The sequence below is a fragment of the Folsomia candida genome, unplaced genomic scaffold, assembly GCF_002217175.1.
Source record: "Folsomia candida strain VU population unplaced genomic scaffold, ASM221717v1 Fcan01_Sc003, whole genome shotgun sequence".
NCBI classification, from domain to species: domain Eukaryota; kingdom Metazoa; phylum Arthropoda; class Collembola; order Entomobryomorpha; family Isotomidae; genus Folsomia; species Folsomia candida.
In genome coordinates this window covers 1,797,093-1,816,472 of record NW_019091195.1, presented here as the reverse complement: position 1 = coordinate 1,816,472, position 19,380 = coordinate 1,797,093, and the positions used below count along the sequence as shown (strand labels likewise).

The 19,380-nt window shown below is 37.4% G+C and overlaps 5 protein-coding genes across 6 annotated transcripts; 3 read left to right on the top strand and 2 right to left on the bottom strand.

Moving 5' to 3' along the window:
* The first annotated feature begins 84 nt into the window (after positions 1-84).
* On the top strand, positions 85-6,212 carry LOC110847566. 2 transcript variants are annotated; one of them, XM_022094530.2, is made up of 18 exons: positions 85-199; positions 331-391; positions 473-565; positions 627-947; positions 1,026-2,184; positions 2,261-2,444; positions 2,518-2,666; positions 2,731-3,004; positions 3,081-3,404; positions 3,473-3,874; positions 3,951-4,136; positions 4,205-4,372; positions 4,436-4,463; positions 4,546-4,729; positions 4,799-5,149; positions 5,220-5,397; positions 5,468-5,715; positions 5,784-6,212. In XM_022094530.2, the coding sequence occupies exons 5-18, from the start codon at positions 1,894-1,896 to the stop codon at positions 6,111-6,113; spliced, it is 3,297 nt and encodes a 1,098-aa protein (XP_021950222.2). In that variant the 5' UTR covers positions 85-199; positions 331-391; positions 473-565; positions 627-947; positions 1,026-1,893; the 3' UTR covers positions 6,114-6,212. The 2 variants fall into 2 exon arrangements, with proteins under 2 accessions (XP_021950222.2, XP_035705727.1); XM_035849834.1 differs by having other exon boundaries at positions 331-565.
* LOC110846069 (GTP-binding nuclear protein ran-1) lies at positions 6,111-8,198 on the bottom strand. Its single transcript, XM_022092685.2, has 4 exons — positions 6,850-8,198; positions 6,660-6,774; positions 6,336-6,580; positions 6,111-6,247 (listed from the first exon to the last, which is right to left on the bottom strand). The coding sequence occupies exons 1-4, from the start codon at positions 7,102-7,104 to the stop codon at positions 6,200-6,202; spliced, it is 663 nt and encodes a 220-aa protein (XP_021948377.1). The 5' UTR covers positions 7,105-8,198; the 3' UTR covers positions 6,111-6,199.
* A 1,775-nt stretch (positions 8,199-9,973) lies between these two features.
* On the top strand, positions 9,974-14,266 carry LOC110847424 (sodium/potassium/calcium exchanger 3). The gene is made up of 8 exons (XM_022094364.2): positions 9,974-10,619; positions 10,797-11,025; positions 11,316-11,395; positions 11,483-11,646; positions 12,543-12,690; positions 12,779-13,053; positions 13,131-13,503; positions 13,590-14,266. Exons 1-8 carry the CDS (start codon positions 10,391-10,393, stop codon positions 13,898-13,900), a joined length of 1,809 nt encoding a protein of 602 aa, XP_021950056.1. The 5' UTR covers positions 9,974-10,390; the 3' UTR covers positions 13,901-14,266.
* A 2,029-nt stretch (positions 14,267-16,295) lies between these two features.
* On the top strand, positions 16,296-17,767 carry LOC110847289. Its single transcript, XM_022094210.2, has 3 exons — positions 16,296-16,672; positions 16,762-16,852; positions 16,921-17,767. Exons 1-3 carry the CDS (start codon positions 16,585-16,587, stop codon positions 17,462-17,464), a joined length of 723 nt encoding a protein of 240 aa, XP_021949902.1. The 5' UTR covers positions 16,296-16,584; the 3' UTR covers positions 17,465-17,767.
* LOC110847291 lies at positions 17,530-19,118 on the bottom strand. Its single transcript, XM_022094211.2, has 2 exons — positions 18,362-19,118; positions 17,530-18,280 (listed from the first exon to the last, which is right to left on the bottom strand). Exons 1-2 carry the CDS (start codon positions 18,507-18,509, stop codon positions 17,856-17,858), a joined length of 573 nt encoding a protein of 190 aa, XP_021949903.1. The 5' UTR covers positions 18,510-19,118; the 3' UTR covers positions 17,530-17,855.
* Between the last annotated feature and the right edge of the window lie 262 nt (positions 19,119-19,380).

Sequence of the window (19,380 nt, the reverse complement as noted above, 5' to 3'; positions counted from 1 at the left end):
GGGTGTGGCGGGCGCAAATGTGGCCATGGAGTCAAACCACTTCAGGGTTTTAGTACACTCATGAGACCCTACCACATATCCAAAGGGCATCAGGATCTGTTATTATCAACCTCGCAAGCTCCCCTCCTGAGGATTCGTTTGCTCATCCTGAGAGAAGCAGGTGCAGAGAGACCGCTGTGTTAGCAGCATAGTGGGAAAGGTGAGACGGACTAGCTTTTTCAGGTTCATGGGAAAATTGAGACGGAGATGAAAACATGGACATTTCTTCATATATGTATCCAAAAAAAATTAACAAACTGGTTAATTTTAATTGCATGTATGGCATTAAAGAATTAATCAACAAACTCCAAAACCCGACCGGATATTGGATACCACAATATGCGGTTATGACGTATGACGCTTTACACATTCCTTTTTATTCTCCCCACTTTTTTCATTCTTAAATAATTACATTTTCTTAACTTTGCTCCAGTATTTTATCTTTACAAACGATTTATTAACAATGGCCAAATCCACCTACACTTGGTATACCGTTGTCGCTCTGGCTCTGATAGGATCATGTGCGGTAAATGAAATAGAAGCCATTATTTTATAACAAGGCACTACCTCTAAAAATGTCTCAACAGATTGCAGGTCTCGGTCTCATTGCCATTTCTGGATACGATTTTGCGCTAACCTTTTCCGAGGAAAAAATGGAAAACAAAATAATCGCAGAGATCAATCTAATCAAGGAAATTGACTGTACGGGCTATCACATGGGGAACCACTCGTACTCTTTTGGTCGACGTCCAGAAACGTGTCGCGATGAAACCAGTCAGAAGGAACCACTCCAATTCGAAGGGGCTCACACATACAAACTCATCTTGATCTTGTGCCTCTTGGCGATGATGATATTAGGATTTGTCCAGTTTATTGGCTCAACGTATGTGGTGTGCTCTTGCAGTAATGTGAGTTCAGCAGAATGTGCTTTATCGCTAAAAATTATATTTTATTAAAATTTGTGTATAATTTTATTATCTGCACAGGGACGTCTCCGATCAAACGTGAAAGCTTGGCTAATTTCAGGCATTTTCATCTTTCTCATCGGACTCCTCGGTCTCATAGTTCCGTTGAGCTACGATGTTAGTGAGGCCAAACACTTCAGCCTCTCTGGATTCTCGTCCTATTTGAAGAAAAAGTTTGGTGCCTTGGTCAACTTGAGGGGTTTGGAGGAAGCTCATCAACACCTATTTTTTGTTGCGGTCGGGTGCAATGAATGTCTTTTATTGGTCACGGTACTCCTGCTGACGGCCCTTCTTCCATGTGGGACGCAACCGTACGAGTCGGTTTACGGTGGACGGTGAACAATTAAAGAATTTGATCCCTTTTCTACGTGCTGTTGGAATTGTGTTGCATTATTTACGTTGTATTAAATATAGTTATTTATTATCTGTAGGTGAAATCTATCTGTTTGGGAATTTCCATTATTTTTTCGTTATACTGAGAAAATGACCAATGACATTGTATCATGACAAGTTGACCCGTGCTAATGCGAAGGTCAAATTGTTCAGTGTCATTTAAACTTGTATTTTAATGTATTTAGCGTGTATTTACTATGATGTACAGAGTATGTATATATAATATAATAACTGCATTTGTACTGGCTTGACATCACGATTTATTCTTATTTTAATTCATTTTATGTTCAATTTGTAATTCGTCATCACGCAACCTAACTTCCGGTATTCACAGTTTCAGATTGATCTGAAAAATATACTTATTGAGTTTTTGTTGCTGGTGGGAGGTTGTAGTTTATCCAGTTTTTCTGATCACATTGGATACATGCATGTACATATACGCCCTAATACGTATATATACCGAATAAATACGTCGTAGATTTTATTTTCGAGTGAAATGAAGAATTTTTTAGTCTGTCGACATTTTTCTTTTGTGTTAATACTTTCAAGCATATTGGTCTCTCCATCTTTGGGTAATAAACGACTGGGTGTTGGATTCAACGAACCGGAACGCACGATTTTCAGGGATGACTACGGAACAAGCTTGACCGATTCGGATTGTCCAACTCGAGTTGATGAAAATCCGAAGTTTACATTTTCCAATGAGACCCATTCGTATCCTAGCTATTATTTTTCACTCTACTGTGTGGCACGTTATCCAGTTGCAGTAGAGTTTGATGGAGCTAAGGTAATTTACCTCCACATATTGATTCATATATATGCTTGTATAGTTTTTCAATTTGGCAATTCTCCACATTTTACAGGCACTTCTCTCAACTGTAAGATTCTTAGTGGCCAACGCCAACCCAGAAAACATGACAAATGCCTGCTACGTGATCCAAATAAGTCAACAATTGTACCGAGATTCGGTCAGTCCTGTAGGAAACTTTACTTGTCGAAGTATTCACGATCCCACAAAGTCGTCTTCAAAATACATATTTGCCCAGAGTAATTTATTCCATGATCAATTACAGACAACTTTGCGCCATTTTAAAATTGGTAAATGACTTCTTATATACAGGCAGTTGGGGTTGGAGATATCAAGGTTCATTCAATATTCGAAAAGATCAAGTCGTTTACGTGAATGAGAATTCTGTGACCAGTTTTGTAATTCCTTGCATTGCGAATAAACCAACTGTGAAAGATACCATTCTAAAGAAAGAAGAGACGGTAGGTTTACATCAACAATTTTATACAGGAATATGTATGTACATCGTGTTAAATTATGAATTAGGGCACCGCGGACGAGAGACGGGTCGAAAGTTTTGCTGGGTTCAAAGTAAAGTACGACCCATACCAAGGATTTATAGTGAACTATACGAAGCCTAGTCCTCCACTAATTCTATCGTCAACGACATTACGCTCGGATGCTTCGGACCCTCACGCAACTAGCACCACCACTCACAAATCACTAGTCTTATCACCGAGAATGACCTCAGTTACCGGAAAATATGTTTGTGTCGATGTGAATAGTCTCACCACGGAGGATGTAACGGTGAAGCATGCAGGTAATAAATACTATAATAAATAAAATCTGCATAATATACTTGATCCGGAAATAATCAAGGAATACTATTTTCCAAGATTTCCTCGTCTTTCCCAACCAAACCAATATTACGTTTGACACGGGAAGTACAACTTTTGAGTGTTACGCTAATACACCAGTAAGCCTGAGGGTGTTGGAGCCATCTTCAAAACTGGATAGAATTGACAAAGTTATAAATTCGAAATTTGCTTTGTTGGGATTTACCCACGGAGCGAAAGCTACTTTCTCCACCAAAGATCTTAAAGCTATTGGAAGAATTGGGTGCGTTGAAACCAGTACTGCGAAACACTTGCACGAATGGACCTTTGACAATGGGTTTCTTTGCAAGTGCGAGTGGAACAACACTTTCAACGACAGATATAGTAAATTGACAAAATACCTAAATTATGCAGATTAAAAATTGATCTATGTAAAACTAAATTGTGCATAGACCGGAGATATTACTACCCTTATTCTCAGGAAGAACCAGAATTTGGAGAAAGTCCAGACTCGTCGGAGCACAACAGGTACAATATGGACTGGGACTATTTCGATCCTCCCTATTTTTACAGTGACATTACGTGCTACAACGAAAAAGCCACTTCAGTCGACTTCACGATTCATCACTGCCAGAATCCAACCGAGTGTGCCTTTTTTCGACAATCTTGTGACAAGGATCCACAAAACTGTGCTACATTCGCGTCAGACTACTATCATCGCTACCCATTCATAACGACGAAAATTTCTAATCGCACATCCCAAGCAACTAGCTTTATGCCGGGAATTATATTGTGCAATGCTGATGGATATTTGTCAAATATAAATATAAGTACGGATTGGAAAGGAGGAATGTGTAAGTTATATGAAACATTAAAAAATTCAATTTCTGAACCGAAAAAATGTATCAAGCAAACTATTATATTGATTAGATTTCAATGACGACTCGCACAAAAGTGACGTAGAAACTATGCACTTAAGATCCAGTGAAAGCCACGTTTTTACGGGTGATAGAATGCTGTATTCTTGCTTGGGTACAAGTTCTGACGTGGTAAATCCAATCATTTGGGGCTTTAAATATGACGATGGATCCTTCAACTATTCCTATTATGCATTTGGTAAGAAAGGCCGATGTTTTAAAGTATGTGCACTTATAAATTTTGCAAATATTATACAATTATTTTAGACAATTATCAATGGGACGACAGACTAATGTTAAATCAAAGAATTGTTTCAACCATGAGAGCGACATACTTGACAATTCCGGAACGAAATGGTTCACAGTTGTATTGCTTTGCGCCAAAGTGGGACTCTAAAACCTGGGCGCAAGCCAGCATAAAATTAACTATTGAAGGTCAGAAAAGTTGTTATCAGTGTCAATTTAGAGATTTAACTGGCTTTATAATATTTTTATTAGATGCTGACGTCGCTGAAAATCCACCGCAGTAAAATATTTTGGTTTTATTTATTGCAATTAAGGAAATTAGTAAAATTTATTGGATGAATTTTCACTGCATTTCATTTCAGATGCCCAACGAAGTCCAACCCATTCATTGTAATGTATCGCAATAGTTCTTCCTTAAGCAGAACTCGAGTGCGTCTTCCACATCGTGTGGATGGCAGGGACGCTCTCGTATTCGATCCTGTAGACTCTGTTTCACTCTATTGCATGGCAAAGTTCCCAGTGATTTGGTTCAAAGATGGAGTAAATGTAATGCATACGTATTTATTTATTACCCATTATAATTTAAGATGATCCATAAATTCGACTTTCACCCAGGTCACAGCCGCTCGTGTTTCCCGAGCCAACTGTAAACGTTCTGACGGAATCGTTAGCGTTCGTTATTTGTACAAGAGTACCGTTAGCTTTAAAATCAGTGACTTTAACGCTACTGGGAATTACACTTGTCAATCCATCTCACCACATAAGTCACGCCAAACGTCAACTTATATTTACGCGATGAGCCCATCAAACAGGACAACTTTTGTAGATGAAGGAAAACATCACATAATTCGCTACCAGTGGACTAACCATTCTGACGATTGGAATACAAAAAAGTGGGTGGTTTTGCCCTGTCGATTGAACACTCCGGATATAAGACCATTCCTGTTTCTAGACATTCCCGAAGAGGTATGGGTCTAAAATTATATGCGTACATATGAAAATATAATTATAATTACCGTATGATTATCATAAATAGGAACGCATAGAGAAAGTACCAATCAACAAGATGTACTTGCGGTTTAACCCAAAGGTCGGGTTCTCAATAGACGTTACATACCGAAAAGTAATACGTGGGAACAAAACAATATTTTTCTGCTCGGACCATGAAGATGGCTCCTTTATCGGGACTATGATTACACTCGAATTGGTTTACGGTATTTAAGAAATATGTTTTAAAGCTAAATCTTAGTTTAATAAGAAAATTGCATTTTAATTTTCCTGCAGAGAATCCAAACCCACCTCAAAATATGACCCTGACTACGACACAATCCCCTGCAATGCCAACAACGCATAGCCCCACGACACCCACAACCCCACCTACGACTCATGACCCACACCATGTTTCTGCAGCATCGACGGATAACTCATCACAAAACAATTCCGGATTTATCGTTGTAACGGTCTTGCTGTCGGCTGTTTGTGTCGGATGTGTGGGTGTCATTTTCTTTTTGTACAAAAAAGTTCAGATGCAGGTAACATGACTAATTTAAGAATAACCACGTGAAAAATTGATTATAATTCTGGTTCTATTGATAAATAGACAAGTAAAACATTCCCCACGTCGTCGCAAGAGCTCGACTGGACGCGAGCCTTGCAACACAACGCTTCTCATCCTCCTCCTCCTCCCACTGCGAATGGAAATGGTGTCATTATTGGGAACGGAATTCACTCCAGTAGTTCTACCATTATGAATCCGAGCTTCATTGAGACTCCGAATATTCTCGAGTCTTTGGACAGCAATAGTTTAATAGCAAATGAACAGGTAAATAATGATAATGAGTGCCTGGTAGATATTGGTGGTGGTTATGCTGATCAAGATCGGAGTTTATCAAGCTTGTCAGATAATGATTTCGGGTACAAGAAGTTGTAACTTTAACAAAATTGTTTAATTTCAAGAAAACCTTAATCTACATTTAACTCGTTTATATTAATGCTAACAATAAATACTTTATATAATTACAAGTCGTCATCATCATCCTCCGGTATCGGCACATTTTCTGCTTCCTAAAAGAAATAAACAACGGCATATAAAATAATTCAAATTCTTAAATACTCACAAACCATCAATGTCTCATATAAGTATTTTAATTACCTCCCAATCTTTTTCCATTTTCTTCCTCATGTCAGGGTCAATGTGCACTTCAGGTGGTGCAAGTCCAGTCATGGGGAGAAATTCTAGTTGAGGATCACCCACAAGTTTCCGAGCCAGCCACAAAAACGGTTTTTCAAAATTGTAGTTGCTTTTTGCAGAAATATCGAAATACTGGATATTCTTCTTCCGATGAAAAGTAATACTTTTTGCTTTCACTTTTCTGTCTTTGATGTCCACCTTGTTTCCTAATAAAATAAATATGTGCACACATTTCACATAACCATGTCATGGTTTTATTTAATAAATACATAAGTCTGCACTTACCACAAAGCACTGTTGGAATATTATCGCAGACGCGGATCAAGTCACGATGCCAGTTCGGGACGTTTTTATAAGTCACTCTGGAAGTGACGTCAAACATGACAATTGCGCATTGTCCCTGTAAAAAGTGAACATGTCGTATTTAATTAAAATTATCAGGAAAAATACACGGTTGTAAGCAATTTCGCGTTACTTGGATGTAATAACCATCTCTCAAGCCTCCAAACTTTTCTTGACCAGCCGTATCCCACGTATTAAAAGTAATTTGCCCCCGGGTCGTGTTAAAGGTCAAGGGTCTCACTTCCACGCCTAAAGTTGCAATGTACTTCTTCTCGAACTCTCCGGTTAAGAGACGCTTGACAAATGTGGTCTTCCCAGTGCCCCCATCACCCACAAGGATACACTTAAAAGTTGGAATATTTTTGTTGGCAGAAGCAGGTAGTTCCATTTTTATGTTCTTTGGTGCTACTATGTATTCGCAAGTTTTGAAATTGGACAAGATTTTCACTTTGCAGAGCAATAGAACCTGGTTCAATGAATGGACAAAAGAAAGTGATCTTCTGTCGTGTATGCATTACATAGCAAAGCATGAAGTGTGTGAATTCTTGCCCAACGTTGTGCCACCACCACCAAACTCGACGTTTTTAGCCAACGTTGTGTGCATATGCACATATTTAGGAAAGGAAAGTTGCAGATTTGCTCACTTTTGCACATACGCAGAATACGCAGAAAATGTCATTTTTCCCATCTCCTTTCTCGTAACATTTCATTGCATGCCTTGTAGATGCATACTGCACAAATGAATGATGTCGAATGTGTGTGCGACACGAGAAACGTTGAATGAAAAGTACAGATAAAATATTGCGGTATCGAAATTTTAAAGTTTTACCTGTCCCAGAAGCAGAAATAAAACAATTTGAAATATATTTTATAAGCTTTTATGAAAACTAGACCACTCTTTAATTTCGTATTACCCAGAACTTCTGCAATTAAACATTCAATAAAACTTAAATAATAGTCGTTACAAGATAATTCACACCATTATTTTGTTGTACATACTAGTGTATGCCTATGCACCTGTGTATGTACATACACTGAATGGTAAACATTTACGCATTAATATAGGTATGAGATCATTGCCCCAGATAATTGGAATTTCACAAAATTAAATTAATGGCATGTTTCATATTTCATACGATCCAACTCGGAGAATCAATAAATTAGTAGTAAATACTTTATTAACATTAACACACGTTTCAGAAATAAATGTACATACAAATACAAAGTATATTTTGTATTAAGGAATTACCGAGAATTGGGGACACATTCCTAACACGTGGTTGACAGTAATGTGCTTCAAATTTCCAGGAAAATGTTGTAAATTTAGTTTATTGTTTCTCATCTCCAAAAATTGCACTGGTCGCGGTCAAGAATGTGGCATTATGATCATTATGTGGTTAGCATAACTTTAGCATTGTCGAGTATATAAACGGATTACGCATGATGGAAGCACAGTATCACTCTTCCTAATAATAAAGCACACCTGGATAAAGTATAAGCTACGAAAATGGCCCTGCTCACGAAAACTTTGGTGACCCTATTGGTAATCGTTGCTGCAACGGTTATTATTTCAGCTGACAACAATGGCTACTGTCCAGATGGACCTCTTGGTAAGCAATGATCAACTTATTCACAACAGGATAAAAATTGTTAACCTCATTATTTCAGATGACAACGGATGCTTTGGTTCTGAATGCTACGACCCCATGGCCAGTGGAGAGTATAAAAGTCCCGACCCTGAAAAATTATGTAATGGTCGGTCTTCCAAATGCTACAGATATTGCACCACTTCATCTGGTACTACTGGTGTCCAATACAAGTGTTGTTGAGGTATTACTGCAAAACTTGTTAAAACCGACTCTGATTGCGTATGTATATTCGCTGTTAAATAGTTATCACACTACAAAGTTGTTTTTCTCTTCAAATTAAAATTATTCACTTTACATAAATTGATTAAGTATATCTTTATCGCTCTTTTTCATATGATATTACTTTCACAATTAGCTTACAGTTGGACATAGTATTAAAATAATTCACTGGACAATATATGTATACTGGACTATTCTTACCACCACAATGTCTATGCGCTACAATAATTGATCATTATAATAAAACATCGCAATGCAGATACGTACTTAATACGCACCAGTACAATGACAAGTATACAATGCAGAAAGTCTCTATACATATACATAATATAAAACAAATTGGCGTTGCATACTTTTAGTCACATCTATTTTTTATTTTAATTTCGATAAGGTTCGAAAGTGTGTTGCGGGACATGTAATGTAATATCATGCAATTAAGTACGTAAATATCGCGAAAATTTTTTTCCTGATATTTACTTACGGAAGTTTTTTTAAAGGATTCCAGTATCCGTTTGTTGAATTTAAAGTCGGGTTCAACCTGTGCTTATATAACTTGTAAAAGTTTTTGTTCAGTTCATTCCGGTTATTGTTAAACGAGGGATTACATGATTTATGACGCTGTAGAATGGCTCTGACTACTAGACTGACATTGACACCGAAACAACGAGATATCTACAATCACGTCTGACCGATTTACAAGCAAAAATTTCATATCATGACTGTGTCATAACATTAACAATGCTATTACGAACCTGCATAAACTTTCCGATGCAATAATTAAAAGTTTTAAGAACAATTAGAATGTTACTTATGTAATAATATCTGACCTTTGGATTCAGTACTTATTGACGTAGTACTTGGTCAGCATTATTTTATTATTATCTATGCAATTCATCATCATTCTCAAGCTGCAGTAAATTTTGCATCGTATTGTACATATGTACACCTAGATGCATATGTAGGTCTTTATACATATACGTAATAATACATACATAAATACATCTCCAACGATATAAATGACACGTGCCCTAAACGCCTCTGATTTATCTTGTTTTTCAATTCAACAAACATCATAAATCGTACTTTCCTCAGTCAGAAGATGCGGTGAGTACGTATGTACATATGACTGTACATATTACAGCTTGTCAATTAAACAAAGGTCCTAACCCTGTCTCGACTAATTGTATTTTAATGATTCCCAGCTATTAAAATGCATCACATCTCCTTCCCTAAAAAACAACCACCACAAACCGGCGCAAACAATTGGTGTTATCAATCCTTTTTTAACATTATGCGTTCATTTAAACAAAAGTCGCAGTTATCCGAGACCAAGACATGTTGTAATATTTAATGGTCACGTATCTCCTTATCCTTTATTAATACCCATAACTAAGCTACCCCCTCACACACAAATAAACTGAATGAACAAAAGTTATCTGTTTTTTTACTGACTTATCAAAGTTGATAACATGTCAATAAGCTCTCTGTATACCTTTATATTAGCTCGACTCAATCAATCCATTCCCGTGCCAAATTCCACTCGAGCAGTCAACCAACCCTGATTGAAAAGAGTTAATTTTTTTCATAGATTTCACAATCATAATTATTTTATAATTACAAAGTTAAATATTCCAGTAAATTATTGCTTCTGGAGCGAAGAAACCCTGCGTACCGAAGAACTAATTGGCCGTAAACTGTAACACCTTAACAAAATATCTGCAGTATGTGAGGTGTGTAATTTTATTGTACAAAATAAGAATTGATCTGGTTGAATTTTGTAACAAGTGGAAGAGCTCATCGTAGAAAATGCAGAAAATTAGCACAGTCACGAAGACAGATTTACCATCACAAGCTGGGCGTCGCATTCGTCGCCGTAGGTTCAGAAGAGATTATTTGATAGTATTGTGGACGGTGATTTTTGCATATTATTACACTGCTTCGAGTGGAAATGCGTTACCCAGACCAGCCGATTCTCAGGAAGAAAGTCATTACGACGATGTTTCCAATATCAATGATGACTACGCACTTGCAGGAGGTAACTTATTTTTTAGTGTCCGTTATGTAATGTAAGTATTGCTCACTACGTGCTGCAATTCATGAAGATAGCCTTGACACAAATATATGTAATCCTTCGGAACGTGCCGTGTCAAACGCATGCATCAATATGTTCAGCTATTTGGACATGTTCTAAAGAGTTTTATGCATCTTGCAGACGATATTCCACCGGAGGAAGTACCCGACATTTCGGATATTGCTGCAGATGAAGAGATAGAAAGAAAATGGCGTCACCGAATCCACAAATATGCAAAATGGGAGATACCTGGAGTTAATTGCACCCCTCCCGGAATTGACGACTTTCCCGATGATCTCTTCACCCAAGCAGAGCGTCGCTCTGGATTTGTCGTTATCCATTTTCTCGTCTCCCTGTACATCTTTGTGGGGTTTGTGATTATTATTTTCTCTATTTTGTGGTGAAATCTGTTTGTTATCTATAATTATATGTTGTGTACAAGAAACTATTCGCCAATTTTATTTTTGGGTGCGTAATTGTGAGGCGTTTAAGTAAATGTGAAGTGAAAGTTCGAAAGCCTATACAAACCACTATCTTAAAATCCTTATATTCCTTAGTCGGATTTTTACAATTTTTAAAACTTAATTGTTGTCAAATATTTGTATACTTGCAAATCATTTACATAGAACCATTTAATATCCAATTTATTTTATCCGGTAGGTTAGCTGTAGTTTGTGATGACTACTTTGTCCCTTCAATGGAGAGAATCTGTGAGGAAATGAGCTTACCCTCCGACGTTGGTAATGTATTGATATTGCATTATGAATTATGAATTGATAATTGAGCTGGTGCTAATTGTGCAATTAATTGTGCAAAAAACGCGATAGCCGGAGCAACTTTTATGGCGATTGCGACCTCAGCTCCAGAACTGTTTACAAATATCATTGGGACCTTCATCACCAAAGGGGACATCGGCGTGGGGACAATTGTCGGTAGTGCAGTGTTTAACATTTTGGCTGTCGCTGCAGTGTGCGGCCTGGGTGCAGGGATGGTGAGTTTATTTTGTATGAAATACTAAATACAAACGTACGGCGGTTTTGTTGTTTCCCAATTAACTCGGTTTAATCCAGATTTTGTAACGATTTTCAAATGAACTTCAGGATAACAAATTACGATAAGTTATTTTATCTTAGCATTTGGTGGAAAGCTTTAATTTCCTGGCATTCAATCCGAAATTTTATTGCATCTCATTAAAATTAATTCACTTAATGGCAGAATTACATATACTTATTATTTAAATGGGAAATGCCTGCAATATGCACGTGACGACGTGTTGTGCGTCCTGAATGAAGTCAGATGATGATAAATTTAAATCCGACCCATGCTTTTTTCCGTACTTATGTATATATATACGTACATGTACATATTGATATTGTTAATCCAAACATGAATTCATCCGTCAACTTCATTTTAACCGCAGTGATAATATCACAACACAATTGCGAATGAAAGATAAAGCGAGAAGGTGTAAACGCTGGATTAAATTTCACTACTACATGTGATCCTTAGGATGTCATGTCCCTCTTCTGTGTATCATCACGCAAAATGGTAGATGGCAAAATGGGTGGTTATGTACATACATACGTACGTACATAGTTTTTGTTCATCAAATTCATTACAATTTTGTTAACCTTTTGCAAACAATTCTGTTGAAATAATAATATTGTATGGCCGAGTCGCAATAATATCGTCATGTGTGAAATGGACATGGCAAATATCGATGCAATTATTTCCTCGCAAATAAATACATGTCTGCAATATATTATTGCGCTGGAAATAACCGCTTTAATCTCGACCTGTTGTGAAGTCGAAATAAACACATACGTACAAACGTATGTATTTAGTAGATAAATATACGTAGTAAATATTGACCTGCATTCATTTCAGATGGTTCCATTGGAATGGTGGTCCGTCACGAGAGACTGCGTCTGCTACCTTTTCACCGTCGTCCTTCTCCTCATTGTCCTCCGAGATGAGAGAATCTACTGGTACGAAGCCCTCATTTTGGTCCTTGTCTACTTTGTCTACATTCTTGGTAAATGAGCTCGGAAATGAATTTCGTAAAGAGAATGGATGGAATTGGGCATGGTTTTAATGTCGTGTTCTTCTTATTACATCACCAGTCATGTACAAGAATGCATATTTAAAGAAACGTGCTGAAAAACTTGTGTTCAAAACACGCCGACACTTCAACTACGGGGGTGACAAGATTGAGGCGATGTACAGCTCCACCACTATTGGGCAATCTTCAGATAAAGCCAAGGAAGCTGGGGAAAATGGAACTTCGACACAGTTGGAACCACTGAAAGGAGGGGGATCTGCAGGAACAAATGAGCAACTTGACCAAGATGATGACTCGGAAGATGCCGAAGTTCAACCCCCCTTCAAAATGACGGAGGTCTGACTCTACAATTAATAAATTGTCGCAGATAATACCTATTTTCTTAATAAACGTTTTCACATTTCAATATTTAGGAGGAACGAGAACAGGAGGAAGAAGAAGCTTCCGGCCTTTGCGAACCCCCACACGGCGAAGGCATAAAGTCCTGGATCGAATTCATTGTCTGTTGGCCGTGTCGCCTTCTTTTCACGTTTACTATTCCAGACTGTAGGAAGGACGCGTGGAAGAAGTGGTATCCGCTTACATTTGCCATGTGCATCGTGTGGATCGGAACACTTTCATACGTGGTCAACTGGATGATGACCATCATTGGGCACACTTGCAGAATTCCAGACTCTGTCATGGGGCTGACATTTATTGCTGCGGGAACATCGGTTCCGGAAGTTGTGTCCTCATTAATTGTAGCGAGACAAGGGCTTGGGACAATGGCAGTGTCTAATTCTATAGGTTTGGCAGTACTAAATTGCATATACAAATATGCGTCCATCTGACAGTATAATGTAATGACAACGCTTCGATGATTATGATTCCAGGTTCCAATACATTTGACGTTTTAATGTGTTTGGGGCTCCCCTGGCTTATTCGAGGCTCAATGCTTATCGGAGACAAGTACGAGGACTACATCCAGATTAACTCGCATGGATTAGAATATTCGACAATGATGTTAATATCGTCGCTCGCAGTTTTGTACGCGATTCTTGCATTTAACAAATTCGTATTGGATCGTAAAGTTGGATTTTTAAGCCTTCTACTCTATTTCTCTTTCCTAATTTTCGCCTCTCTTTTTGAACTCAATGTTTTCTTCGTTGTCAATTTACCAACGTGTCAGTACCATGAAGATTAAGGGGTCGAAGAGCGAAACGATACGTGTGTACATTTGTGCTGAGATTATGATTCGTTGTTTCAAGCACATTTCCGGGTAGGTGTGGCTGATTGGTTGGATTAAAAATAGGGAATTGGTTGAATTGTGTATGATTTTGAACCCAAACCATGTAAATTTTTATTTTTTAATGAAAGCATGTTTTAATTTGTAACCCAAGTGTATGTAGATAAAATATAAATTTTTGATTTTGTGTTTGAGATTTTTGTAAAAATATCGGTATAATTTAATATAATTTATCCAGTAGTAATGTCTGCATTTATAAAGTTGTATATTTTGGTTGATATTACATAAATAGTTTGGATAATAAACTGACGGTATGAAATTAAACATGCTTCTTTAGTTTTATATTTACATGCAAATGCAGAAAATTCAATGCACAACATAAACGCAATACTGGTTAAAAATATAATCCGGAATCCCTTCAGTTTTTCTACCAATCAGACAGAATATTTTCAGAGTTAGTTTTTTCAACTTCAAAGAACATGCATTCCTCAAACTCCTGTCTTAAGAAAATTACATACATAAAAGTCACATTGAATCTTGCTAGGCTCAAAATATATTGATTAGTTCTGGTGAACGCATAGTAGCTGATTAGAACCAAGTCAGTTTTCTTAATATCGAAGGTTGAAGTTTTTATTTGGTTTATGGCTCTGAAAAGTGAGTCTTACAGAGGATCGGGCGGACTTGATAAGAATGGATCCATATCGAGTCCTATATTCTCTGCAAGAGGAGTATTAAGAACCTCAAGTATAAAAGTGTATAAAACCTGAACGGCGTCACTCATGAAAAAGACGTTAAAACATTAGTCTTACCAATCCCTTAAATTTGAATGTAATAAATTATTTACTCCGTCATATAGGGTAACTTTAATTTTATTGCAATGCAGCTCTTGAAAAATTATTCCTATTTAGCCAATTCCGTCCAATAATATTCCAGCCCAAGGTTTTCACACTTTGTAGATTGCTTGGGGAGATTAGTTCGATTTTTCTACAAGTGGTGTTAGCTTACTCGAGTTTTTAAAATATGTAGAAAATCCGGACTTGGAGAACCAGACGGACGGTACAGTTTTACAGTTTTGTCAAGACCAAAAATACTATGTTGTGTAAATACGTGTGGAATTACGCACAATTGCTGCTCCTCGCCTCGAAATTTGACCACATTGATCCTGATTCCAGTGATTCCATGCTCATGTTTTATGTACGAATTCATCATCGCTGAAACTTGCATGACTGGTCTAAAATTGTGAAAAACTTTCAGCGTAAATATACAAGTGAATTAATTGTAATTTGAGTTAATTATTATCACACATATACCATAAGGACATATTTCTATGATTTACGAAGTTAATTAGATAAATATTACGACCACTGTTTCTGCATGACTTCGTGTTAGTGTCAATGAAAGTAAATATCAGATTCCCACAGCAAGCTGAGAAAATCATAAATCGATACTTTTCTGGAATCTTGATTGCTATATAAGGGGTTGTATAACTTTGATTTTTTTAATATTAAATTTTTAGCCAGAGACCCTGAGTTTCTGCAGTCCTTATTGTATGGGGATAACTCGAGTAAAACTTATTTGACCATGAGGTGGTGCATACATATATATGTACATACATATGACTTAATAGTTGGGTGTCTTCTATAACTCTGCGGGCCATCAAATTGTGTAGATATTTTAATACAATTTAATATACAGATTATTTCTGATCATGATAATGCACAATTCATGTCTTCAAGGTTCATTTTTGCACCCCAATATGCTCTTCTATATGTACATACATACGACCGTTTTTTACCAGCATTCACGTACTCGTGCACCCAAACAAACTGTCACGTATCCACACTTATAATTGCATACCAGTTGTCAATCAAAATGAATGTTATTATCTAAAGCAGTTGCCCTGCAATGACGTATGTATCTCACCTCACTCGTAAAATATCAGCCCCTGTTCAGGTGTCCATTATTATATGTTTATTAAAGAAAATAAAAGTGACCCGATATCGATAACCTAATGTATCCACTCCAGTCGAGGGAATTGACAAACAAATAAATGGGACCTGGTTAAGTGGAATGAGTTCACACGATACTCTTGTTATATTTTTAGGATGAACAATGCAACAGGCACAAATTATCACTCTTAAAATGTTGACCGGTCCATCTGACTTTGGAAATATTGCACAATCATTGTTCTAGTTGCAGGGTCAGTTTATTTCTTAACTGCTGCATACGACCCAAAATTATGAATTTCAATTTCTTTCCTTTTTCAATGAGTCGAAGAATTGACGGATTTAAATATAATGCGTGAAAAGATGCTTAAATTAGATTTTACATATGCTTATCAATTTTGGTCAGGAGTAAAATTAGTGCATTCTGCACAGTAAACATAATGATTTACTACAGTATTTACAGGGTCTGGTTTCGATAAAACACAAAAAAATCATCATCAATATACATCCCCGTTATCTTAATTGGCACATACCATTTGTGACCCTTCCTTGGATAGGATTGCATAGAATGCATACATACGTATGTACTTCCAACAGCTATTTAAAGCAAGCCCACCCAGTTGGCTTCATCAGTCCGATTTTAATATCCTTGAAAGGTTCCAATCCTGAACTTTCCTCCGTCTGTCCATTTCAAACATGAAGGTCATAGCAGTCGCTCTCCTCCTCGTTGCAGGCGCTTTCGCCAATAGCATCAAACAGACCAGAGAAACTGGTCCCCCTTGTCGTAAGTCAAAACTAAGCAAAGTTTTTAAAATTCGGGTTGTTAATGTCAATCTCTATTGTGACACCAATTTTGCATTCGTTCATATGCAGCAATTGCCGACCCACTTATCGACGAGCCATCCGATCAGTTAAATTTTACCCTCAACCCAATTGCTCAAATTATTGTTGGCGGAAGTCACGGGTACTTCAATAGTTTTGCCGTACTATCAAACAATAGGAAGCACTAATTTTTTTGTACATATTCCATAGATTGACGACCATCAACGGATTGTCCACTTTCCAATACGAGTATACCATCAATCTTATCCAACTCACGGCCGAATTCACGATTACCCTGACCACATTCGACCTCACTTCAACCTACACGGCTGAAGGTTACGTTGACGCCCGACCCCTCAGCCAGTCTTGCATTCCTTCCGGTAATTTCACTGGTACTGGTCCCGTGGCCATCACTGCAGCTGGATTGGTGGTTTCCGGAAGTGCCACCATTTTCGTTAACCTAATCACTGACAGGATTTCGATCCGACTCTTGTCCATCCCCAACCTTGTCTTTGACTCTTTGACTGCCGATCTTGGACCGGAATTCATCATTGGTGGTGCCCCCGTCGACTGGGCCCAGTTCTCCTCCAACATCAAATCTTGCGTCGACACAGAATTCCCTGCCAATAGAGATGACGTCGTTGAAAAGTTCAGACTTGCCATTAACGAGCTAATTGCTGACTTTACTCTTCAGGACTTCCTTGACCTTATTGGCGGAGGAGATTCTACTTGCCCACCTCCTGGCCTGGTGTAATTTGGTTGCACAAAAAACAAATTGCATTCCAGATTTTAAAACAATTGATTATACAAAATCTGCAATTCTTCCAAAATATGTATTTAATAATGTCACATTCGTGTCATAAATATTTTCATATGCATGTTTTAAGTGCTAATTGATCATGCTACAACTAAACATTGCATCACATAATTGCATATGTACAGTATGTATGTATCAGTGCACACATATATACAAAAGTATGTAAGTATGCCACATTGTCACACGATTCGTATACTCACTTATGTACTTTTTCTAAAATAATAAATTGGGTAAAATCAATTGACTAACTATTCTTTAACCAGTTTTGTTAAACGCAATTTGTACTACAAGTACAGAGAAAAGCATTGCATGCATTACAATAGCCCACTTAAAAAAATAAGTGCTCAAAAAACTTATACACTGCAAACCCCACCATTCCAGTTGTAGAGAGTAGGCACAGAAACATGCCAAAACCCCTGTATATCGGATAACCAAGATAGAACGTAATTCGTCCAATTACAAAAAGGAAGTTGATCCAAGGAATTATTCTCAGCGTCCAAACTTCATCCAAAAATGAGACAAGGATGAATTGTGCAAATGCAGAGAGAATAAACTGCTCGAAAGAGTTTTGCAAAATGTTTGATTGTTTCTTGAAGAACATGTCACGGCCAGCAAGTGGATTCAAGGCTCCAGTTTTCCCTCTATTGATGATGATGTTGAAAATGAGGAGCAGGAGCCAAAGGAGGGGAAGCGTCAGGTATTTGAGTGTGAATTCCAAGCGTGATGCGAAATTTGGGAGGGATGTTGTACGCCCTGTGAAGATTATCAAGTATTTGCATATTCTAACAGTTCAGAAATAGTTAAAATATTATTATGCAAGTAATTTATGCAAACCTGCCAGATTGACCGTTCCAGTCAGACATAGCCCCCCTGTTGCTCCCATGTAGATGATACAAGCGATAAACAAAATGTTGCCCATCTTAAAGATTTTTGCAGTTTCCTTCTTCTGGTCATCCGTTGGAGGAATTTGTGCGTCCTCCATCTTAGATTTTGTCAGATTGAAAGTTGGAACGATATAATTTGTATGATTTTATCTGAGCTGAGAAAGTAATGAAATAATTCTACTGGATTTTGATTGACGAAAATTCAGAAACGCAGTAGGTTTTCTTCCTTTGAATGCCCTTGCTCTCAATTCCGTTCTAAGAAATATTGATCCGAGTACTAATCCAGCCCCGGAAGTGGTGAAGTGAAGCAAACTCGGCCTTCTTATTCCTGCAATTGCAAGATTTTGCTAATGGACAGCCCCACGAGAACTAGTATTGTGCACATTTGATTAATGGCAAAAAGGTATGTGTGTATGTATGTAGGAGGTTTGAGCAAAAATGAGTCCACTTGCTTCACGATTTGTGTGCTTTAATACCTTTTTCGATATTCCATTAGTGGTATGAGAAAGTGGTCACCTGAAAAAATAGTGAAGCCGAACACAGTAGGAGAGGTGCCTAGTTTTAAAAGTTAAAATTGAACTTAACACAAAATAAGAAAGGTATGCTTTTACATGCTTTCTATTTACAAAAGTTTTTCCCTGGATTCATGTATAAATTTGCGTGTAACTATTTATGTACTTATTTTGGGCTGTCAGTGTACCTTAATAATGACAGGAACGTAATTGCTAATGTAACAAATTTTTAACATTTCATTTCATCGCATCAACTCTATACCCAGAGTAATCAATCGATTACTGCTCTAGCGTTGCCAGTATAAATAGATTTTATGTTTGCTTTGTTGAACTCCAAACTCAGAGAGGAAAGCTATCGGAAATTGTTATCTATTACTCATTAGAAGCGATAGGTCATGTTAACTGACATTATTCCGCCTACTGAAATTCATTGCGGAGTAAACGATAGAGGCATTTC